This window comes from Myotis brandtii, unplaced genomic scaffold (genome assembly GCF_000412655.1).
Source record: "Myotis brandtii unplaced genomic scaffold, ASM41265v1 scaffold127, whole genome shotgun sequence".
In the NCBI taxonomy this organism is placed as follows: Eukaryota; Metazoa; Chordata; class Mammalia; order Chiroptera; family Vespertilionidae; genus Myotis; species Myotis brandtii.
This window is the reverse complement of record NW_005354464.1, coordinates 2,843,670-2,868,050: the sequence shown is the minus strand read 5'-3', so window position 1 is coordinate 2,868,050 and position 24,381 is coordinate 2,843,670. Positions and strand designations below refer to the sequence as shown.

The following is a 24,381-nucleotide window of genomic DNA, read 5'->3' as shown; positions in this document are numbered from 1 at the left end:
GAGCTCAAAAGGTTCGCCATCACTGTTTTAGGAGCTAGCAGCCAATGTCTTTGTGCTCTGACAGACTACTTGTAGATGAGATGCCTGAGTCAATTGTAAATTGTAATGTTTTATAAGCCTGGCCTTCAGGATGGCAGAAATGTGTCCCACATCTAGTCTACTATGCTTTGGGAGCCACTGAGTTTAACAAATGCACTCAGCAAAGTGCCAGCACACCAAAAACACTCACTAGACAGTTGTTGAGTGAATGCATAATGAATATATTATTGTTAAGCTTTGAATTCTTATTCTAGTTCCTTAATCAGTCTGAACAACATTTCTCAAGGGCCACCTCTATTACTAAATGTGTGTGCGCGCGCGCAATTTTTTCTGGAGAAAGTACAAAAGACAGAGTTGCTATAGTTCTTGTAGTGAAATGACCACTTACAATCCATTGGGAGAGGGGAAGAGATACAGAAATGGAACTCATTCACCAGAGCCCTGTGTTTAGAAGTAGAAGAGACAGCGTTGACACAGTGAGGGGAAGAGAGCCCACGTGCATGTGAAGGAATCACGAACTGGCCTTTAGATAAAATAGATTTATGATCCTGAGTCTGTTCAATCATCCTGTTCTAAAGTCTAGAATTTAGAAATTCTCATAAAACAGTGCTTAAAATCATGATGGGAAGAAGGACATCTTTTGCTGGAAACAATAGAATATAAATATAAAAAATAATTTTGTATTTCAGAAGTAGTTAATTGCCAAAGGACAGAACAAAATTAAATAAGATAAGATTCTGAACCAAGTATAAAGTATAAAATATTTTCTTCACAAAATACATTAGGTTTAATTTAGTCTAGACACCAAATCTTTCAGATGCTATCTTTCTCTTAACCTATTAAGAGTCTAGAGACAGTGATGGTGAACCTATGACACGCGTGTCAGAGGTGACACGCGAACTCATTTTTTTTGGTTGATTTTTCTTTGTTAAATGGCATTTAAATATATAAAATAAATATCAAAAATATAAGTCTTTGTTTTACTATGGTTGCAAATATCAAAAAATTTCTATATGTGACACGGCACCAGAGTTAAGTTAGGGTTTTTCAAAATGCTGACACGCTGAGCTCAAAAGGTTCGCCATCACTGTTTTAGGAGCTAGCAGCCAATGTCTTTGTGCTCTGACAGACTACTTGTAGATGAGATGCCTGAGTCAATTGTAAATTGTAATGTTTTATAAGCCTGGCCTTCAGGATGGCAGAAATGTGTCCCACATCTAGTCTACTATGCTTTGGGAGCCACTGAGTTTAACAAATGCACTCAGCAAAGTGCCAGCACACCAAAAACACTCAATAGACAGTTGTTGAGTGAATGCATAATGAATATATTATTGTTAAGCTTTGAATTCTTATTCTAGTTCCTTAATCAGTCTGAACAACATTTCTCAAGGGCCACCTCTCTTACTAAATGTGTGTGTGTGGCCCTAACTGGTTTGGCTCAGTGGATAGTGTGTTAGCCTGCGGACTCAAGGGTCCCAGGTTTGATTCCAGTCAAGGGCATGTATCTTCGTTGTGGGCACATCCCCAGTTAGGGGTGTACAGGGGGCAGCTGATCAATGTTTCTAGCTCTCTATTTCTCTCCCTTCCTCTCTGTAAAAAAATCAATAAAATATATTTAAAAAAATAAATAAGGGGGACTTAACTAGGGTGATTATCTTGTGTCATCAACTAGTACAAAAGACAGAGTTGCTATAGTTCTTGTAGTGAAATGACCACTTACAATCCATTTCGGGAGAGGGGAAGAGATACAGAAATGGAACTCATTCACCAGAGCCCTGTTTAGAAGTAGAAGAGACAGCGTTGACACAGTGAGGGGAAGAGAGCCCACGTGCATGTGAAGGACATCACGAACTGGCCTTTAGTAGGAAGAGAGGGACACGAAATCTGAAAGGAAGAAACCACGTGGGCCTCTCTGCCAGAGCGGCGTGGCTCTGGGGCAAGCACAGCGCCCATGGACCAGGCTCTCCTGATGGAGCAGAGCTGCAGCTGGCTTCATTGGCTTAGGGTGTCCTTTCCATCTGGGATATTGGCAGATGTGTGTCCTCCGCATGCTCTCAAGGTCGCGCACGCACTCGGATCGCTGTTGGATTTCTAGCTCTGAGACAGTTGAGTACCTTTTCCTTCTTGAATCTTGTGCTGCAGGTGAAGGCGATGCCTGAGGCAGAGTTTGCCACTTTGGGGCTCGCCCACGTGACTTAGATCTGTGTGGTTTTGTCTGAATGGCCACATTTTCCTGCTGGGGTGTTTCTCTCTGTTGTTTCTCTGGGTTTTTTTCCTAGACTTGGAGTCATGATTATGGTAAACAGGAGAGGGTGTTCCGTTTTACCACTCAGTAAACACCTTTTTTGAGGGGGAAAGAACTATTTAGGGGAGACATTGGTGTTTTGCATAAAAAGCAGAGGAGAAACAGCACAGATCAAGACCGACTCCTGTTCATGAATGTCCTGTAACTGCTCCCACAGCACTTAGTTCCGATCTGTATGTAGAACGTATGGTTGTTTATTGCCCCCATTCCCTCCATCACACACTCACTCCATCGCAAGGCCACTGACTGTGCATCCCCAGCTTCTCACACATTGAAAGACCTGGGCTTGTTGGATGAATAAATAAACTGTAGTATCCTATCCACTTACTGATAATACTACCTGATTAATGTGTTTGAATTTTTTTCCCCGCTCAGAAAGAAGATCTTCAGATATACTTTAAATACCATAAGAATCTGCCCCGAGCTCAGGCAATCTGGCAAGAATGTCAAGACTGTGCCTACTTTGGGGTAATGTTGAGATTACACGGTCTCCCACAAATTGTTTTCTCTGAATAATGTTTATGTGCATCAAAAAAATTTTAATATGTTTTTATTGTTGATAGTATTACAGATATCTCCCATTTTCTCCCCCTTCCCCCCCCTCTCCCAGCCCCTATCCACCCCACCCCCAGGCCTTCACTACCCTATTGCCCATGTCCATGGGCTATGCATATAAGTATATAAGTTCTTTGGTTTCTTTCTTCTTGGTCCCCCAACCTCACATCGAGGTACGTCAATCTGTTCCATGCTTCCATGCTCCGGGTCTTATTTATTTTTTTTAATAATATATTTTATTGAGTTTTTACAGAGAGGAAGGGAGGGGATAGAGAGTTAGAAACATCAGCTGCCTCCTGCACACCCCCTACTGGGGATGTGCCTGCAACCACGGTACATGCCCCTGACTGGAATCGAACCCGGGACCCTTCAGTCCTCAGGCCAACGCTCTGTCCACTGAGCCAAACCGGTCAGGGCCGGGTCTTATTTTGTTGGTCAATTCATTTTTTTCATTATGCACCAAATTTTTAAAGCTACCAAAAGTATGAACTGGGCAGAGGAATTTGGCACTGGGATTTATGTTTATTAAAAGTCTCTTCTATGTTGAAGTCGTACATTGGAAGTTTGGATGCTGCCCTGGGTCTCTGTAAGCAGGTCTGCGAGGAGCCTGGTGCGGAAACCAGAGTCCTCTTCTAAGGTGGTTTTGAAAATGGAATTAACTCCAAAAGATTAGACTGTGGGACTCTCTTGAATGATATCATAAGCCATCATGTATCCTACAGACTCAAATGACCTCAATGGACCCCACCACACCCAGACTCAGAGACAGGCTGCCTCCTGTGTAGAAGGACCTGAAATGCCCCGCTGTCTTCTAGGGGCTTGCCTTCTAAAAGAAATAAGTGGCCCTGCTTCTCTAGTTGCCTATGAAAACACTAGCCAAGTCGTCCCCTTCCCCCTTCCTTTCACTTAACTTGCTGTTGCTGAAGGACTGAGCAACTCAGTAGCCTTAGGAAACTGGTCAACACCACTGCCCCCTCTCGTCCATGAAGAGCCCGGCTCGTTTCTGGTGTTTCAATGCCGCCACCTTTGTTCTCTGGTGTGTTGTTTGTTTTGTTTGATGTTGTTTCTGTTTGTTTCTGAAAGGTGTGCCAGCGCCAATTGGATCACAGTCTCCCTCTTTTCAAGTATCTCAGAGGCCCAAGCCAGAGACTGATAAAATACCAGATGCTGCTGAAGGTAAAGCCAATGAGACCATGCTTTTCTGTGTTGGGAAAACAGATGAATGCACTAAGGTGGTCACGTGGACAGTTGTGACTTTGTCTTCTGAGGGAAAATTTCTGCCCTTGGAGCTTTGTCTGTCCTCCAAGTCTCACGCGACCCTCCTCAATGAGGGGTAAGACCAAGGAATCAGAGTTAAAAGGGACCTGGGAGCCTTCCCACACATATTTTTTACTTAATCCCGCAAACAGATGTGTCAGACAGGCTCTGGAGTACGAAGAAACAGGCTCACGGAGGTTAAGCTCATGTTCGATATTCCGCTCTCGGGAAAAGTTAGCTCTTTGATCTTTGCCTCGACAGCCCCAGCCTTGGCTGCCCTGGCTTTGTTGCTACCAACTGGGATTACTGGACCTCTTAGGCCTAGGTCTTCTCATAGTGGATGAGGATGCCAGAACCACCTCCTCGCTGGGGAAAGCAGTGAGTGATGCCTGCAGAGAGCTGCCCAGCGCTGAGCCCCAGGAAGCTCGGTGACAGGTAGCGCTGTTTCATACCTGGAGATGCCACGCCAGTGTGGGAGTGAGGATGATGGCTCACTGCCTCCCAACATGAGTAGCATCTGTGAACGAGTAACGATACAGCATCCTCTTAGGGCCTCGCATGCCTCTGACTGTCCCACCTTACTCTGGTCATGAAGTCCTACCACTGGGCCCAGCGAGGAGGGGGCGGGACCTAAGAGAGGCTCGGGAAGAGGGGGGCTTCACCCCCTGGCCTGGCTGCATCCGGGACTGAGGGCTCCAGTTCTCCCTCTGAAGCGATGCTGACACAATAGCTAGGTTCCATTTGCAGAGGACGTTGGGGCACAGTGACCAGAAGCACAGAGTCGGGAGCCAGACATCCTGGGTGAGGATCCAGGCTCTGACAGCTGTGTGAACTCAGGCAGGTTCCTGCTCTCAGTCTCAGGCTCCGCCCCTGTAAAAAAAAAAAAAAAAAAAAAAGGTAGTAATGGTACTTGCCTGGTGTGCTTTTTGGAAACATTAAAAGAGGGAATACATGTTAAAAATACTTAGAAGATTTTGTTATCTTGATTGAGGAAACAAGAGATGGAATCATTATAAAATCTCCCTTGGGGGTCTGTGCAAAACCATGGGAGGCGACTCAGGGCCGGCCAGTTTTTCCCGTGGAGAAGCCTGCTGGTTGCCCGGGAACACACGTTTAAACCGCTGGCAGGCCTATGACGAAAGGAGGACCTTTGTGGTTGTCTCCGTCCTGAGGAACTGAGCTTATTCTGCAGTTTTTTTGAAAGCATGAATGTTGGGCAGACTGCCTCGAGGCTTTGAAAGGATTGTAGAATCCTGGTGTGGGAGAGCTGTTCCAAGTATAAAAGAAAGGGGAAGGAAGGACGGATTATACCATAAGGACAGACACATGAAAAAATGGGGAAAATATATATTAGCAAGAGATGTGACCAATGGTCAGCATGCTTAATAATGAGCTCATAGAAATGAATAACGAAAAAAGTAAAAAAGGCATATCTATGAAATGCTTACTATCTTATCTGAGATTTTTAGTACATAATGTCTGAGTCAAGGCAAGTTAATGAAACAATATTACTATATTATTATCAGCATACATTACTATCAGCAACAGGAACTCACTTTCCTTGAACTCATGATTTCTGTCAAACAGGCTGAGTGATGGAGGCAAACTACCAATTTTTTTTTAATCCTCAACCGAGGACATTTTTATTTTCATTGATTCCAGAGAGGAAGGGAGAGAGGGAGAGAGAGAAACACCAATCGGTTGCCTCCCATACACACCCCGACCGGGGATCCAACCCAAAACCTGTGTATGTGCCCTAACAGGGAATTAAACCCACAACCCTTCAGTGTGTGGGATGATGCTCTAATCATTGAGCAGCACTGGCCAGGACTGGAAACTACCAAATTTAATGTAGAGAATTTTTCTTCCCTGGATTTGGTTGAATTAAGATATGGTTTGCAAAATGGTGCAATATTTGTTTACTATAAGTTTTGCTTATTACAAAGATATTCTAGGATAGATACTCATGCTGATTTCTTGTATAAACGAACTCATAAGAGCAAAATTCATTTTTCTTCTTTTAAAATTTTAAATAGGCTACTATTTAAAGAAATAATTAATGGGGAGAGGTGGGCAAATGTTACAAACTTTCAGCTATAAGATGAATAGGATTTGAGGCTCTGATGTAAAACATAAAGTTTGATAGCACTGTATTGTATAACTGAAATTTGCTAACAGAGTAGACTTAACTGTTCTCTCTCACACATAAATGATAACTATGTGAGGTGAGATGGATGTGTTAATTAACTAGATGGGGGAATCCTTTCACAATGTATACATATATCAAATCATCATGATGTACACTTTACATATCTAACAATTTTATGTGTCAGGTATACCTCAATAAAAAAGAAATTAATAATAAAAATGTAAAAAGGAGACATATGTACTATTTGTACATATGTAAATACTTTAAACAATAAAATTAAATTAAAATAATAGTAATAATAAATGAAGGAAGGACATAGGCATTTTACAAAAGAAGAAGAAATGTTTAGTAGCAAACATTTTATGAAAGTTCTACCTCACTAATTATCTGAGAAATTCAAACTAAAAAGTGGTGAGGTAGGATTGACCTGTTAATTCAATTGGTTGAACATTTTGATTAAATGGCTGGTGAGCCAGGTTTTATAAGTGGCTGGCGGGAACATAGTCCTTTTCTAAGGAACTTGGAAATATGCATCAAAACTCTTAAGATTGACAATTCCACTTCTAGGAAGTTATCTTTAGGAAAAATTACAGAACCAAAATATTTAACAATAGAAAAGATGAATCAATTACGATTTATGTATAGGACACAATGCTGACACAATCAAAACCATGTTTTTAAAAGTATATAATGTCATGAGAAAATAAACATTCATGATATGCTGTTGAGTGAGAAAAAGCAGGCTACATAAGAATGTGGCTAATATGATTTTATTTGTGCAAAGAACACTGTTCCAGATAGATAATTCATTCTTTCCCTCTTACTCATGACAGACAGACAAATTTGCATACATTCTCAGTTACTTTAGCATTTGTCTGGAGATTGCACAGTACATTTAGTTGGCATTCTACTTTTTGATTTTCAATAAGGCTTTTGGGTTACTGCAGGGTCTGCTGGATTTTGAGTCTCCTGAGGATTTGGAGATAGACCCAGGCAGCCTAGAAGGAGGTTCGGCTAAGGTACTGGATGCTAAATATTGTTTTATATTAGTTAATGGTGTTTGCCCCAGGGTGGGAGGATTTATGGTGATTTTCTTTTCCTTGCTTAAGATCTCAATTGTTTAAATTTTGTAAAATTGTGTGTATTTCATAATTCATAGTCAGGAAGAAACAAAATAATTAAAGGCAATTTCAAAGTGGAGATTTGTAGCAGGATAAATGGTATTGTATTTTCTTCCTTTCACACAAAAATGTTTTAATAGGAATACAAACAGGAATGTGTAAAATGCATACATAAAAGACTGAAAGTAAATGTGGTAAAATCTCTACTGTGGTTTTCCTGCACGGTAGAATTATGAATGATTTATATTTCTTTCTTTGTTTATCTAATTTGTATGCTTTGTGTCCCATTCCTCTCCAAATGTGTGTGTGTGTGTGTGTGTGTGTGTCTGTGTGTGTGTGTGTGTTTGTTTGTTCTAAGAGAGACAGCCAAGGTTCCCTTGAAGGAAATGGTAGCCAACCTGATTAGGAAGAAATTTGTGGCTTAGCAGTGGCCTTTCTTATAAATTTCCTATTAAATACTCCAGTTTTAAGAAGAGAAACCCGAGGCATGTGTCTCAAAGTTATTTGCATGCCTTCTCTGCTCAGAATGTGTGTGTGGGACCCCTTGAAATTAGAAGCTCAAGACACAGGTAATGATTTTACAGTGGAGCTAGGGGAGCTGGCCTGAGGGAGAAGGGCTTAGTAATGTTTGTAAGGCTTTTTCTGAGCCCCACATTACCAAAGCAAGACTAGGAAGGAGAAAGTACAGGGGAAGTTGAGTCTGTAAAGTTGAGTTTTACATGTTGAGTAAAGAGGATGATGCCTAGTGTAAGAACTTTTAACCCTTTGCTGATGTTATTGTAAGGTCAGGTGAGAGTCTGCTGTCTTTCACCCGAACCAGAGCATATTTATTACGAAGGAGAAGGTAAGACTCCTTGGCAGGTCATTCAGTGGAGGCAGCATGATCTTCTCCATTCATCAGCCCTGTCACTCATGTCTCTGATCCAACAATGCTACTTCCTGCTGCTTCTGCAGAGGTTACGGAAATACACAACCCTTCGCTGACATCATGCAGTAGGCGGCAAAAAGAGGTGGGGCTCTATGGGGCAGCAAACAGCTATCAGTTCTTTGTTGTAGAAATTGATGTGTTTGAAAAAAATGGAAGAATTCAAAATCTTTTTGTTTGCACTTACTAGAGGACATAAATATGCTATGTAAGTAGTGGGGAATCAAATACTGAAAACCTAAGCAAAAGCCTTTCAAGCTGTAAGAACCATCCCTAGTGTGTCCTCAGTGTCACAGTGCTAACAATGGAAGCATTGGTTTCCTGAATTAGCAGTTCAGGCTTTTCCGCTTAATGCCGAGCCTTCATGTTTGGGAGGTGCAGACCTCCCTGGTAACTTTCAAGGCAGTCGTGTGTGAGAGGAGGAAGGGCAGAGCTATGGAAATGCAACCCTTACAGCGTTTACAGGTAAATCATTAGTCAGCCTGCACTGGCAGCCCATTCTTTCTCTCCGGGAGTTTAAAACTGTTCTCCTCTGGGAAGGTTTTAAGCATAACTTTACCCATAGGAATAAGACTTTCACATTCAATATAGGAATATGAATTGTACTTTTCCGTAGGCCGCAGGGGTAGGAGTATAAAGGAGAGGGCAGTCAATTTAAAGGGGCTGTGTTTTGGGTGTTTTATTTTTCATGCTTCAAAAAATCTCAGTATGTTTCTTATAGAGCAGGAGTATAAGGCCCATGATTTTATGAGCTTCATTCTTCACTAGTACAATCTACAGAAGTGTGGTTGATGGTAAACCAACAAATACCGTTAGCCACCATTCTCTGCGAGCCAGAGAGCAGATGGGTGTCCCCACCGTCTCAGACACTTCGTGCTGGCTGGGTCCGTGGCTCCTTATCTCGGTCCTGTTTTCCATCTTCACTTGCGAGATGGTTTACCTTTTGATTCCCTACACGGCATTTGGTTTCCACAGGATGGGCCAAAGAGGACCAAGGATCCCGCGTTCTTGGCGGAACTGCAGCAGGCTTTGGCCATGATAGAGGAGTTGATCCAGTCCTGTGAACTGGCTGTGGACCTGGCCGCGGTCACTGGATGCCCGGTATGTTATGTCCCATAACAGTGGTTGGGAGGTTTCCCTTGAGAAGCAGGCACAGTGTAAACAAGGTAGGAGATGCTGGGGCCAAGTAGGAGAAATGATGTATGGTAGAGGAATCTGACTCTGGGAAAGTAGCCTACATCCGTCAACACACCTGTGCTCGGAGATTCCCAGCAGCCCCTCAGGGTTTTCAGGAATCTTGTGTTCCTCATGGTCCAGAATGTTGAGCCTGACCTGTGCTCTGGAAAAACCAGGAACTCAGGGGCCAGAATATATATGGGCAGGGGAAATGGCTAAAAGGGTAATTCATTTTGACTCCTGGCACTATTAACATTTAAAAGGTTTTCCTTCTTGATCAAATTTTCTCCATGAAAATTACTTTGAAAACGGGTGCTAAGTGAAAGTCTCACCCCATTTTACATCCCAGATCCCAGAAGAGGCCCAACAAGCTTGTATGATACTTGCCTTAATCCAAGGGGTTGAAGGAAAATACCAAGAGAGGCAATGCTGGGAAGCTGAGCCATCTCAGCTCTGGCATTCGTGTTAATCCTGAGCAGGCGAGTCCTGGGCATTCCAGGCAAACCGTCCTCTATGCTGTGTGCTCGCCTGGGACTGGAACATAAGTAATATTCATCTGGAACATAACTAATATTCACAGTCACTGTGAAGTACTCTAGATTTTAACTCAGGAATATTAGTTTTCTATCATTGTCAGTGACAAATCACCATGAGTCTGGTGGCTTAGAACAGCACCAATTTCTTAGCTTATAGGTCCACGGGGCAGAACTACAACAGTCTCACCAGGGGCCAAAATCAAAGTGTCTGCCTTCCTTTTAGGAGACTCTAGGAGAGAATCTGTTCCTTGTCTTTTCCATCTTAAAAAACAACAACAAAAATCACCCACATTTCTTGGCTCATGGCCACTGCCTCACTTCAAAGCAGCAACATCGCTTTCGTTGAGTTCTCACATTGATTGCATCCCTCCGACCCTTCTTCTGCTTCTCTTTGACTTTTTAAAGACTCTGGGATTCCATCAGACCCACCCAGGTAGTCCATGATAATCTCTCCATCTCAGCGTGAGCTGACGAACAACTCTGATTCCATCTGAAACATTCGGCATGTATCCTGACCTACTCTCAGGTTCCAGGGATTAGGGCCTGGACCTCTTTGGGAGGCTATGCTTACTGCACAGGGACCAAGCATTCTGCATTTCAGATACGTTCCTTCTTTTTTTTTTTTTTTTTCCTGTTCATTTTTACCTGTTTTTATTGAGGTCTGGGTAGATGAAATGACCTTTCTTATCTTTCCTTGTCATAAATCAAACCATGCAAATTAAGTAGAGGCAAAAATTGTGATCCTTTTCATTCCTTCCTGGTATTTCTCTGGCCAGCATTTCAGAAACAGCCCCTGGGTTTGCTGCGACCCAGGCAGGGATGCTGTTTCTGTCCCTGGGACTCCCGCGCATTCTGTTTACTGCTGACGCTCGACTCAGGCGGCTACTCATGAACCACACGGGGTGAGAACAGACCCTTTCCTTGGTATTAATTTTTCATCCTACAGCTAAAGTCAAGGGAGCAATTTGTTTAATCATTTGGGGACATTTTTCTGTTTCTTTTCTTTTTATCTTTGAACATGTGTCAGCTGCCCCTATGAAATACCCATTTGCCTGAATCAAATGAATGTTACACAGGGCAGGAAACTCCCAGATGTTCCTCTGAATGTAAGTAATATGAGAGGAGGAAGTTACGAGAAAAAATTGAATGAAAAGTGCATAGATCGCAATCTACTTTAATTGTCCTCCAAACGGCTTGTGTGCAAATCAGATGAACCAGTTTATAGAATTTTGGAGATTTTACAGCAAGTGCAAAACATCTTTTTTGCCCCCATGTGTCCTCAGAATGGCACCTTTGACATATTAGTACACTCTGTGGTTTCTTTTTTTTGCTAAGGCTAACTTGCTTTACACTTTGTACATTAGCTAATTTATCGTGACAGTTTTGTATAATTCTATTGAATGATAGAGCAGGAGTTGGAATTTTCAACTTTCTGCTTCAGCAACAGATCCATGGAAAGAAGATTTAACTCGCCGAAGATCACACGGTCATCAGCTTGCACCGTGTCTTGGATCTCTTCACTCCCTCGCCAGGGTCCACCCGCTCCACATATTCTTCATCTGGTTCTGTTTAGAGTTTACTAACAACTCACCTACTGCTAACTCAGATCCAATGAAACTGAGAGTCTTGGCCTCAGCTTTGTGGAACTTTATCACAAGGTGTTTGCCATCATGTGTTGTACGGGTGAATAAATCCAGCTTAACCTCTTAGTTTCTCTACTTGACACCCAATATTAACCTGGTTTGGTAAAGGAAAGAAATTGAACTTGAGTGGGTGACTTCATAATTAAAGCAACTAGAAAAAAAATCCCTTCTGATATTTACATTTTCTCTTTGTGTATACTCAATTCTTGGCTTAATTGAATCACAAAAACTTTTTTAAAATTATTTTTTAAAGAAAGGTTGTTTTATGGAACACTGAGATTTAATTTACTTCCCTCTATTTGCCAAAAAAAATGTTTCCCCTCTTCAATCCAATGTATAAAATAGAAGAACATTTAGAGTCCTTTTAAATCCTGACTTGTCAGGAACACGTTTCAAAGTTGAACAGTAAAGGTTGAATAAAACATTTTAATTTTCTGGAACATCCCTGACTGGTTTGGCTCAGTGGATAGAGTGTTGGCCTGTGGATTTAAGGGTCCCAGGTTCGATTCCAGTCAAGGGCATGTACCTTGGTTGCAGGCACATCCCCAGTAGGGGGTGTGCAGGAGGCAGCTGATCGATGCTTCTCTCTCATCGATGTTTCTAACTCTCTTTCCCTCTCCCTTCCTCTCTGTAAAAAATCAATAAAATATATTTTAAAAAAAAATTTCTGGAACAAAGTTTATAATTTATTAAAGGAACTATTTTTATTACAAGTTTATTGTGGACTAGGCCCAGGTATTTTGTTTCTATGATACTTTCCACTTTCCTTACCATATGTTGGCCACAGAAATAAGGCTGAGTAAACAATCTTAATGACTCAATGGAATTGCCTTGCCCATCTTCCCACACTCACGACACCTCTAAGTGGAGTCATTGAAGATTAAATCATGTTTAAGGCACCTAGCACCTTGCTTGGTGCCTGGTAGGTGCTGAATACAGGACCCCAGGGGTGACTTATTTGGGTCCTTGATCAGACTGGGAAGGAAGGAACCCCTTTGCTTCTGGTGATTGTAATCTCGGCTTCTCTGTCCCACAGCTTCTGCTTTTCATTTCTGGACCAGGCTTTGTGCTGATTCACTTATCCAGATGTTTCCTGCTTCTTTGTGCAAGAAGCGTATAGCTCTGTCACAGCCGAGGGTGAACACCTAGGCACCCCGTCTCTTTCTGGAGGCTAGCTTCCCTAGATTCTCTCTCAGCCAGATTCTTCTTTTGGCCCATGTGGTCACATGTGAAATTCTTATATCAGAGCTCTTACCTACAAACTATCCACACATGAAAATGGTAGCGTTTACTAGTTTATTTTTGCCATCATTTCCCATACGGAGGAGGACTGTTGACTTGCTCATTTGAGTGGAGGGTAGCCCCTAGTCTATCTCTGAGTTCAGATCCATTAGATTCGTCAACACACCAAAGTGAGGGCCACACCATTACGTCACTGGTGGAAAAAAAATGGTTGGGGTATATTCATTTCCTGGAGCTGCCATGACAACATGCCACATATTGGGTGGCTTAAAACCACAGACATTTATTTTCTCACAGTGCTGGGAGTTAGAAATCCAGAATCAAGGTATTGCACAGCTATGTTCTCTCTGAAGGCTCTTCCTCCTTGCTCCTGTTTCTGACAATGCGTGGCATTCCTTGGCTTTCAGCAACATCACTCCAATTCCTGTCCCTGTCTTCACATGACTGTCTTCTATATGTGTGCGTCTCCTTGTCTCTATTTCTTCTTCTCATAAGGACACCAGCCTTTAGGTTAGGGTCGACCCTAATCCAGTATGACCAAATTTTAACTAATTACATCTGAGATCCTATTTTCAATACTGTCACATTCTGAGGTCCCAGGTGGACATGAGTTTTGGAGGAGATGCTATTCATTGCATTAACTCCCTCGTCATAGTGCTGGGCACTCAGCGTCATGCCCCCCCCCCACACACACACACACTCATTAAATGCCAATAAATGATTAAATACTTTCTAAGGGACCAATATCTGTGAGAGGTTGTGCACGTGGTCTCTGGCTTTGGGACCAACTACAGTCTGATTGGAAAGAAAGGATATACATGGTTGAAAAGATGGCCTGGTCATCCTTGGTTCCGCTCTGAGGAATCTCCTTGCCTGTTCCCCTTGGCAGTGGTGGCCTCCACACAGACAGGCATCCTGACTGTTTAATCCTGTCAGGGGCACGGTTCTGACAAAGTTTATGCAAGACGACCCGTCCGTTTCAGCCAGACTCACACCCAGCAGTCGGCCCCAGTGACTTCCCGTGATGATGGGCTCACTGGAAAAGTTGACTGAGAACCTCAGGTAGAGTCGGGACAGTGGCAGCGCCGAGCTCCCAGAGGTGGGACCTGGGCAACTGCAGGCTCCCCATCAGTTCTGGGGCCTTGGCCTGGAAGGGAGTTGGGGTTCTCACCTATGTGCTCTGCCTCTCCTCTCACCAGGCAGTGACTGGGTCTGTCCATGTCTTTTTTTCTTCCTCATAGTTTCCAGTGACTCATCTTCATGCTCCGCTTCCTTATCATTCATTCTACCACCTGCCCGCTGATAGAGCATCTCACAGCTGCAATCCCTGCTGCTCACTGCCTCCTCCTCAGGTCTCTTCAGCTGAGACAAGGATCAGGTTGACTGTCTGGCATCTTTTTCACATGAGGCCCCTGTGGTCAGGGGCTGGCACCTCACTGGCTTCACATCCTTTGATCAGTTGCCTCCCAACATGCAAACGGCTGTGGTTGCAGGTGGGGTGAGGAGGAAAGTGCAGAGGTGAATAAGGACAGAAGCATCGCTGTCCACGGCTGTTTCTTTGGCCATGGCCTTGGCAGACACCTTACTAACATGGCCCTGCCCTCAACAGGTCATTAGAGAGAGCACACCTGGGCTCATTCACACCCCCATTGTTCTGGCCTCTTTTAGAATTGCTTTTACAGCTGTGCCTATGAAGTGATGTTCCACCTTCCCCAGATGTGTCCTTAGAAAGCGCTTTACGTAAAATCCATTCATCCATCTATTCTGGGATGTGTTTGAGGGTGTGCTCAGCATTTGACTCAGTGACCCTGTATGAGGACTCACGGGAGAAATTTCTCTCATGTCTCATTAACAGGAATCCATGTGTTTCCTGAACAACTGGTTTGGGTATGTCTTGGGACATAATGATTCGTATAACTCGCTGTTCTTCCCTCTGTGCTGTCCGCTGGGAGGTCAGAGCTGAGTCTGCAGCAAGGGTACATGGCTTTATTGCGTGGGTTTTATGTATAACCTTTTCATCTTTTAAATTTTTTTTTTGCCCTAATTTCCTCAGTTATTTTCTGTCTGCAGGGGTGGGGGAAGTCCAGCCCACGGGCCATATAAGGCCTGAGAAATCATTTGGTCTGGCCCTGCCAAGGCATTAGGGCTGAGCTAATTAAATGTCTGACCAAAGATAGCCGGCTAGTTTTTTTTTTTCTTTTTTCTTTTTATTTTCAGCAGGCTAATTTTTAAGCTGATAATTTTGTATGGCCCGCGAATGATGTTATAAATATCCAACTGGCCCTTGGCAGAGAAAAGGCTCCCCACCCCTGCTTTCAGTTGTATTAAGCTTTCTCCTTTCAGAACAAATCTCATGATCCCAGGTTCTCATAGACATGAAGCAGATGGGGCACGTGGATTACCCGAGATCCACGATGCAGCAAAAAATGTTGTCTCTTCTGAGCACAATTCCCATGTTAGTCTCTTGCCCTTGTTAAGTAGCGTCGTGGCTCAGAAACAAAGACGAGGACATGGAATTCTGCCAGCTAAACTGAATTACAAGACAAAACGTCAGAGTCCCAGTATCTTTAGTTCCAGTATTTCCCATGTGCTGTCTGTGTGTTCCCTTGCGCGGCTGAACTATTTCCTGATGTAAGTGAGGGGTGTCGTCATGCTCAGTGAAGTCTACAAGTTTGCTTCACTAAATCAAATCAAGGTTTTGATTTAGTGGCAGGTTAGCCCGGGAGGCACTTCTAAGATCGTGGACCTTGAATAAGCACGATTTCTCCTTTGAAAACAGACCCCTCAGAGTTCTTTTCCTGGCAAGTCATTGAGCAGCTCCGCTTTGTGTGTGTCTGTGATCCTTAAAGGAGGACATCGGAGAACTGGGCAGGCTGCTGAGGCACGGCGCGTTCAGCGTCTGGACAGTGCACAAGGAGCGCTCCAAGGTGACGGGTTTCATTCGCTTTAAGCCCAGCCAGAGGCAGCTCTATCTGTTTGAAAGGGGAATCGTGTTCTGCAAGATACGGATGGAGCCCAGTGACCAGGGCCCAGCCCCTCATTACAGCTTTAAGAAGTCTATGAAGGTAAAGGGCTCCTGTCCCACCTGGGCGTCTGCACAGCCTATGGAGAGAAACACAGCGATCTGATGTTACAGACAGGAGACTGTAGCACAGAGAGGTGGGGCTCACTTGCCAAATGCTACACAACAGAGCGAGAATCCACACACCCTGTCTCCCTCCAGAGTCGGGGCTGCGAATCAGTCAGCAGACAGGGCAGAGCTGGAGTAGAGGGGATTTCGTGCTAAGTAGAGGGAAGGGGTCTATTTCCTCCGGGCACAGAAGTGAGAGACTTGGTGAGTAGAGCCTGTGTTACGGAAGAGATGATCTTTGCTTAAAGGTTGTGGCTACAGCTCTACTGATAGGAAGATATAGTCTGTTATCCTCTGAAACAGACGAGGCAAATGGCTCTGTGCCAGACTGTGTTTTATGCTCCTTGGAGCCGTTAAGAGAAGACAGCGAAACACTTGGAAGGAAGATGGAAGAAGAGAAACATCGGGGGTAGAAAGGATTAGGGTAGCTGACAGTGACCATTCTGAAATCAGAAAATGATGGTTTGGACATTTTTCTTCTTTCTTTGTAACAGTGGACGACACTTTCAATTCACCAACTTGAAAGGGGGAGCAACAGAAAGTTTGAACTTGTCGACCGAAATGGACTTGAGAAATACATCCTGCAGGTAAAGCTCTGGTCTTCCCCAGAGGGGCGCCCGTGGCTGGACAAGTGTTCTCTATCTCATTGTTCCTACGGTCCCCCAGAGGATGAACGCGCTGTGCAGTTCATCCTCCAGCTGATCTGATACGCACAGTGTTTTCTTATCTGTAATTGCAGGCAGCTTCCAAGGAAATCAGAGATTGTTGGTTTTCGGAAATAAGTAAATTATCGATGGAACAACAAAACAATAATAAAGGTAGGGTTACCCTGGCTGGCTTCAGTCTGGAGAGTTATACTGTGTCCAACCTGTGGCGGGTGTGCAGATTGGAGATAGTGTTAAAGAAAATGGTTTGCCAGGAAAATAACTGTGGCCACACTTTTCAGTACCTGGAAGGTAAAGGGCTTGCTTTAGATGGTATGCATTTTTTTGTGGTTGTGTGTGTGTGTGTGTGTGTGTGGCCCTTGTAGTTGTGTTCCCCCACATACGTAATTGCCAAGATTAACTTTCTCAACCCAATAGCTCAAAGCCACCCCAGAAAATTTTCATGGAAATTTAAATGGCCAATATGACTTTCAGAAGCTGTACTACTTTTTTTAAAAAAAATTGAAATATAATTAGTATTCAATTCACTCTCTTAAAGTGTACAAATCATTGGGGTTTAGTCTATTCATGAGGTTGTACAACCATTGCCGCGTGACAAATTCCAGAATATTGTCACCCCCCCCCCCCCCCCCCCGCCATAAAACCATGTACCATTAACACCCGTTTCCCATCTCCTCCCACCAGCCCCTGACAACCACTGATTTACCTCCTTTCTCTATGTACATTTTTATTCTGGACATTTTATGTAAATGGAATCATATAAAATGTGGCACCTTCTGTCCAGTTTCATTCAGCCTAATTTTCTCAGTGTCCATCCCTGTTGTAGCATGAATAAGTGCTTCACTTTTTTTCACAGGTGGATAATAGTGTATTGGATGGACATACCATATTTGTTTATCCATTCACCTGTTGACGGATAGTTGAGTTGTTTTCACTTTTTGGATATTGTGTGTAATGCTGCTATGGAAACTTGTGTACAAGGTTGTGTGTGATCCTATGTCATCAATTCCCTGGGGTATATATGCAGGGCCATATGGTAACTCTGTTAACTTTTGAGGAAGTTAAACAATTGCCTCCACTCATTTTCTATAAATGCCCCTGGGGAAAGGCTTTTTACACTGGCCAAGCTTTGAATCGGACCTAATAAAACAAATTTGCAATGAGGGTATTGCAAGGAACCCCCAGGCAAATGAATAATGATGGTTCTCTGGGATGAGACTTTGAAGGAGCTACCATCCTGTGCTGCCCCTCCGGTGACGTCCAGATTGCTAAACCTCATCATGATTGATAAACCTCATCATCCTGCTAAATCCCCTCATGATTGCTAAAGCTCAAGACAGATTGCAGGTCCTTGGTGTCCAAGGCTGTTACCAAGAGTTGGGGGCAGAATGGAACAGGGCAACTAAAATACCACGCAGCTCACCGTTCACGCTGAAATGCAGCCATTTCTCTTAAATCAATGCTGTCCGGAATGCTGCCAGCCTTTGTTTAATTCCCAGTGTCCTGAAAATACAGTTTCTGGCTTCTTTTGCCAGTTTTTTTCCATGCTTTCATGTGAAGTTTTTGGAAGAATATAATATTTTTTTGCACCATTTTCACCAATGTCACTTGCTGTAGTCCTTTTCATAATTAAAAGTCATCTTTGAGTGGGCTTCACCCTGTCACTTTTTATTTTTTCAATATACCCTCATTACAGCAGGGATATTTTGTAGAACAATCCACAAGTTCCATCAATTGAGTTTTAATATTCCCTTTAGGTAATGTTGCTGGGGTTAAGAAATGTGGATCTCATATGGAAAATCTATTTCCTATCATTTATACTGGCCATGTTGTTCTGCACTTGGTGAGGAAAATCATATAAATATGAAAAGATAAGCTTTGTCTCCGGAGATTTAGATTCAGATTTATAATGAAACCATTTCATATCCTTTCTGTGTCTGCTGTGATGGTCAAGTGGTCAGGAGGAAGCGAGGGTGAGTGTGCGTCATGTAGAAAAGATAGATTAAGAAGTGTGATTGGAAAACCACCACGTCGGTTTTCTTTCACAACCAAGTGACACAGTTCTTGATTTAAACTGTAGGCCTCTGCCAGGAAATAGTAACAAGAGTACATAATTGATTTTAATTTATATAAGTACTAGAGGCTCAGTGCACGAAAATTCATGCACTCGCGGGGCGGGGGGGGCCCTCATCCTGGCCTGCTCCCTCTCGCAGTCTGGGACCCCTTGGAGAATGTCCACCTGCCAGCTTAGGCCCGCTCCCCAGGGGATCAGGGCCTATTTGGCAGTCAGACATCCCTCTGGCAGCCCAGGAGCCCTCAGGGGATGTCTGACTAACGGCGTAGGCCCGCACTCCCCCCATTAGTTGGACATCCTTAGCACAGCCACGGAGGCAGGAGAGGCTCCCGCCACCACCACTGCACTGGCCAGCCATGAGCAGGCTGATGGCTGAGTGGCACTCCCCTTGTAGAAGCGCACTGACCACCAGGGGGTAGCTCCTGCATTGAGCATCTGCCCCCTGGTGGTCAGTGCACATCATAGTGACTGGTCGTTCCCAGGTGTTCTGCCATTAGGGTCAATTTGCATCGTACCCTTTTATTATCCTATTTCATAAAAGAGTAATATGCAAATTAACCATCACTCTGTCACAAAGATGGTGGTGGCACAGAGCTTGAGTGAGCAGGAAGCTTGAGTTGCCCTGGCAATGGAGGAAGCCAAGCTTCCCGCCTGCCCTGCCAGCCCTGAGCTCTGCTCAAGGCTACAAAGTTTCAATTATAGAAGGTAAATAAATCCCAGATACCTGCTTCCAGCGGGCGTGGCTTCTGCTCAAGGAGGAGCTGGGAGCCTGACCAAGGCAACAAAGTTTCAATTATAGAAGATAAATAAATCCCAGCAGATACCTACTTCCAGCCTGTGGCGTGGCCAGCCTGAAATCAGCCATCAGCTCCTCACCCAGGCTGGCCAGGCACCTCAGTGGGACCCCCCCCTCCACCACCCTGAAGGGGCTGTGGCCAGCCTGAAAACGGCCAGTTTCAATTATAGAAGATAAATAAATCCCAGCAGATACCTACTTCCAGCCTGTGGCGTGGCCAGCCTGAAATCAGCCATCAGCTCCTCACCCAGGCTGGCCAGGCACCTCAGTGGGACCCCCCCCTCCACCACCCTGAAGGGGCTGTGGCCAGCCTGCAAACAGTCATCAGCTCCTCACCCAGGCTGGCCACACCCTCATGGGGTGAGGGTCCCCACTGGGGGGCTTGACCAGCCTGAAAACAGCCCTCAGCCCCTCACCCAGGCTGGCCAGGCACCCTAGCGGGACCCCCACCCTGATCCGGGACACCCTTCACCAGCCAACCCCCACCTGTGTACCAGGCCTCTATCCTATATAATAAAAGATGAGAAAGATCGGCTGCCTCCTGCACACCCCCTACTGGGGATTGAGCCCACAACCCAGGCATGTGCCCTGACCAGGAATTGAAACTGTGACCTCCTGATTCATAGGTTGATGCTCAACCACTGAGCACCACTGGCCGAACTCATGCTTCTTTTTATTACCTTTCTCCTACCCCTTTCTCACCTCTCACTGCTTTTCAGGTGAGCACTGATTTTTCTGTCACTATAGATTAGTTTGAATTTTCTAGAATTCCATAAAGAGAATCATATAGCATGTGCTTTATTGGGAAGGTTTCTTTCACTCAGCATACTTATTTTGAGATTCATTCATGCTGTTTAGTGTAACAATAGTACATTACTGTGTAGCATACCCTTATTTGGATATACCCCTATTTTCTTTATCCATTTACCTGTTAATGAACATTTGGTCTGTTTCCACTGTGGGGAGCTATTTTGAATAACGCTGTTATGAACATTCAAGTACAAATCTTTTGTGAACATATGTTTTCATTTCTCTCAGGTAAAATGCTTAGGCCATGTGGCAGGTGCATGTTTAACTTTCTAAGAAATTGCTAAACTATTTCCTTATATTGTCACAGCAGTGTATGGGAGTTTCACTTGCTCCCCACATCCTCACCAGCACTTGGTATTGTCGGTCTTTTTAAGCTTTCTAATAGATGTGTAGTGGTTTGTCATTGGAGTTTTAATTTGCTTTTTCCTGGTGGCTAATGGCTGAGCATCTTTCTGTGTGCTTCTTTGCCATCCAAATATCTCCTTTGGTGAAGAGTCTGTTTGAATCTTTGCTCATTATTTTCTTATTATTGAGTTTTGAGAGGATTTTTTTTATTTCTTAGACACAAGTCCTTAGTAGATATTTGTTTTGCAAATATTATTTTTTCAGTGTGTGGCTTATCTTTTTGTTCTCTTAGGCGTGCCTTTTGAAGAACAAAAAATTTAATTTTGATGAAATCCAGTTTTAAAAAATGTGTGGATCATACTTTTGATGTTGTGCCTAAGAAATCTTTGTCTAGTGGTCACAAAGATTTTCTCCTATGTTTTCTCTTAGAAGTTTTATAGTTTAAGATTTACATTTAAGTCTCTGATCCATTTTGAGGTTTTGTTGTGTTGTTGGTGTATGGTGTGAAGTGTGGATTAAAGTTCAGTTTTTGCTTATTTAAGGCCAGTTGTTCCATAACCATTTCTCCAATTGGCTTTGTATAAGTGCACCTATTTCTGGATGCTCTGTTTGGTTCCATGGATCTACTTGTCTATCTTGACAGCAATACCTTGGTTACTATCTTGATTGGCTGTAGCTTTCTAATAAGTCTTCAAATCAGATCATTGGCGTTTTTAAAGGAAAATCAATATATATAATTGATTTCAGAGAGGAAGGGAGAGGGAGAGAGAGATAGAAACATTTGGGCTCAGGTGGAAAAAGTGAGCACTTAATGGGTACATAGTTTATTCCTTACTTCAGCAGCAGAACCAGGTCTTCTGAGCCTGGCTCACCGAGCAGGGTTGGTTGCAATGTTACTGTGAGTCAGCCAACAGCGAGAGCTCTAGGAATTCGCAGGGGCCCTTGCACCCTGCGTGTGAGCAGGAGCGGGGCCTTGGGCTGGTCCCTGAGAAAAGACAAGACAAGACTCCAGGGGCAGAACACAGACTCGGGGGCATCAGGGAACAGGAGAGGGGGGTTGGAAGGTTCTAAGATTAGGAATACCAGGACTGTATGTCTATCCAGCACTTTACGAAGCCCTGACACATACAACATTGTCACCCCAGTTCATTCCTGCACTGCTCTACACCACCTTTAACCCAGGGATTGCTGGGCATACATAACTCTGTGCCTTCTGGGCAAGGCATACAGGGGCCCCAGCCACACGGGCCGCTAAGGTGACAGGAAGGACACAGCAGCCTCTGAGGATGTGGAGACGAGGCCTCTGGCGACAGCCAGGCAGCAGGGGCCTTGTGCTCAGAGGGCCTGAGGGAGTCAGATAGGACTTGGGCCGGGAAGAGTCGAGTGTGGCCTTATGGGTGGGACAGCAGTGGGACAATTCAAGGAGGGAGGCAGGCTCTGTGGTTTGGGACAACCTCTTCATTTGTGGCCTGACCACCTGTGACCAGAAGGCCTAGGGAGACTGAGGGGAACATCATGCTCACTGGGAAGGGCTCGGGGGCAGGCGGCTTCATGGGACAGCACAGTGCAGTGCGTGGGGTGCCGTGCGTGGGATATGGTGCTGACAGCCAGAGCCCGGGGCTGGGAAATGAAGGCCACACAGGCCCATCCTAGCAACGGGACAACTCAAGGCAGTCACACGGGGCTAAGGGTGGACCCAGGAACCTTTGAAAATATTTCAGTGGGGATCTGCGGCCCTGCCTGAGAGGTTCATAGGTAGAGCGGAGGAAATAAGGTCGGGAGAGGGGAGGCAGGCTGCAAATATGTATCAGGCTGAGGAGTTTGGCTTGTGTGCTGGTGAAGGCAGTGGGGAGCCGCTGGAGGCTGAGACCTGGTGTTGTCCTAGTAGCTGGGACAACACCTGAGCAAAGAATGCGATTCTGATCACTGCCCCTGAAACAGCTGATCTTTCCCTCACCCAGTCAGATAATTTGGGCTCAGGTGGAAAAAGTGAGCACTTAATGGGTACATAGTTTATTCCTTAATTCAGCATTAAGGGCGCCAACTGTGGAAAGCGGGAGGGACCCAGAATCAAGGCTCGCAGGGAATGCTGTGGGAGGGACAGCGAAGGAGAAGAGGAGGCCAGGGTCAAACCAGCCAGGACTGCAGAAATGTTTGGGAATTGCTAGGAAAATAAGGCAGATCTACACACTCCCATGTGTTCTTATAGTATTCTCTCTAAGTATACATGTGTGTATAGAATCCATATGTAAAACCAAATCAAATTGGATTACATTTGACAGTGCTGGGGTTTTTTTAATCTCAAGCCAAGGGAATCTGCAGTTTGAAGCAAGTGCTAGGTATGTACTGAGGTCTTTTTAAAAAGTTTCAAATATTGTACATAGCCCATATTAATTCTACATGACTTCTTTTATTGATATTTTCAACACTTAACTTATTACCAGGGATTTTCAATTAAAAAACACACATGGTAGTTCTTCAACCCCACTGCCAGCCTGGGGCATCTTTCCTAATGCTTGCTTGCTGTGTTGTCAGGTGAGCTCAGACCTGCCATTTTGAAACATCCCTTAATTACCCTTTTTTCCTGGCTGTTCTCTTGAGCTTTCAAATGAGAACTTCCAATTCTACTGCTACTTTCACCGGGCTGCCCCGCCTCCTAGTTTACAGTCGCCAAATATACCAGCTTCCCTCACCCCCTGATCACCACTCTTTCTCTCTTCATTTCTCCTTGTCTGGGAGGGAGACCCACTCACACCTCTTTTGGGGTTAAGTTCTCGCTGGTGCTCCTGCCGACTTAGAAACTTTCTCATCTGTAATTCCTCTCCCTATGCAAGGAACACAGTGGGCATTTCATAAACATTTATCAAATGAACTTGGAGACTGTGATACAGTTCAGGGGAGAAGCTCAGTTGGCCTGACCCTAATGGAGGCACCTCTGACCTAAAACAAAGAGATGACAGAGCCGGGGGAATGTCAAGGGAAAAAAAAAAAAGGAGACATATGTAATACTCTTTGTAATACTTTAAGCAATAAAACAAAATTTAAAAAAAGAGAGATATGACAGAGGTGGGAAGAGGTGAGGAGATGGCTGAGTCCCCACTGTATCTTATGAAGCACTCTAGTACAGAATTTAACATGCTGTGTTATAATTTTACTAGAGGCCTGGTGCACGAAATTCGTGCAGGGTCGGGGGGGGGGTCTCTCAGTCTGGCCTACACCCTCTCGCAATCCTGGACCCCTGGTTCCTAACCGCTCTCCTGCCTGTCTCATTGCCCCTAACTGCTCGCCTGACTGCCTGCCTGATCGCCCCTAACCGCCTCTGCCACAGCCCCCGCTGCAGCGGCTTTGTCCAGGACATCCGGAAGGTCGTTCAGCTGTCTGGTCTATTACGCTTTTATTATTATAGACTAGAGGCCCGATGCACAAAATTTGTGCACTCGGTGGCGGGAGGGGGGGGGTGCGTCCCTCAGCCCGGCCTTCGCCCATTTGCAGTCCAGGACCCCTTGGGGGATGTCCACCTGTTGACTTAGGCCCTCTCCCCGGGGGATCAGGCTTAAGCTTGCAGTCAGACATCCTTCTGGTAGCCAGGGAGCCCTCAGGGGATGTCCGACTA

At 44.5% G+C, this 24,381-nt stretch overlaps 1 protein-coding gene across 1 annotated transcript in view; it reads left to right on the top strand.

Annotated features, from left to right (window-relative positions):
• MCF2L2 (MCF.2 cell line derived transforming sequence-like 2) overlaps positions 1-24,381 on the top strand; it is a 146,509-nt gene that overhangs the window by 95,520 nt on the left and 26,608 nt on the right. The window contains exons 14-20 of the mRNA XM_005859496.2: positions 2,720-2,812; positions 3,983-4,075; positions 7,253-7,324; positions 9,327-9,452; positions 15,798-16,013; positions 16,573-16,665; positions 16,818-16,896. Of these exons, the coding sequence (XP_005859558.2) occupies positions 2,720-2,812; positions 3,983-4,075; positions 7,253-7,324; positions 9,327-9,452; positions 15,798-16,013; positions 16,573-16,665; positions 16,818-16,896 (772 nt within the window). The remainder of the gene's footprint in view (positions 1-2,719; positions 2,813-3,982; positions 4,076-7,252; positions 7,325-9,326; positions 9,453-15,797; positions 16,014-16,572; positions 16,666-16,817; positions 16,897-24,381) is intronic.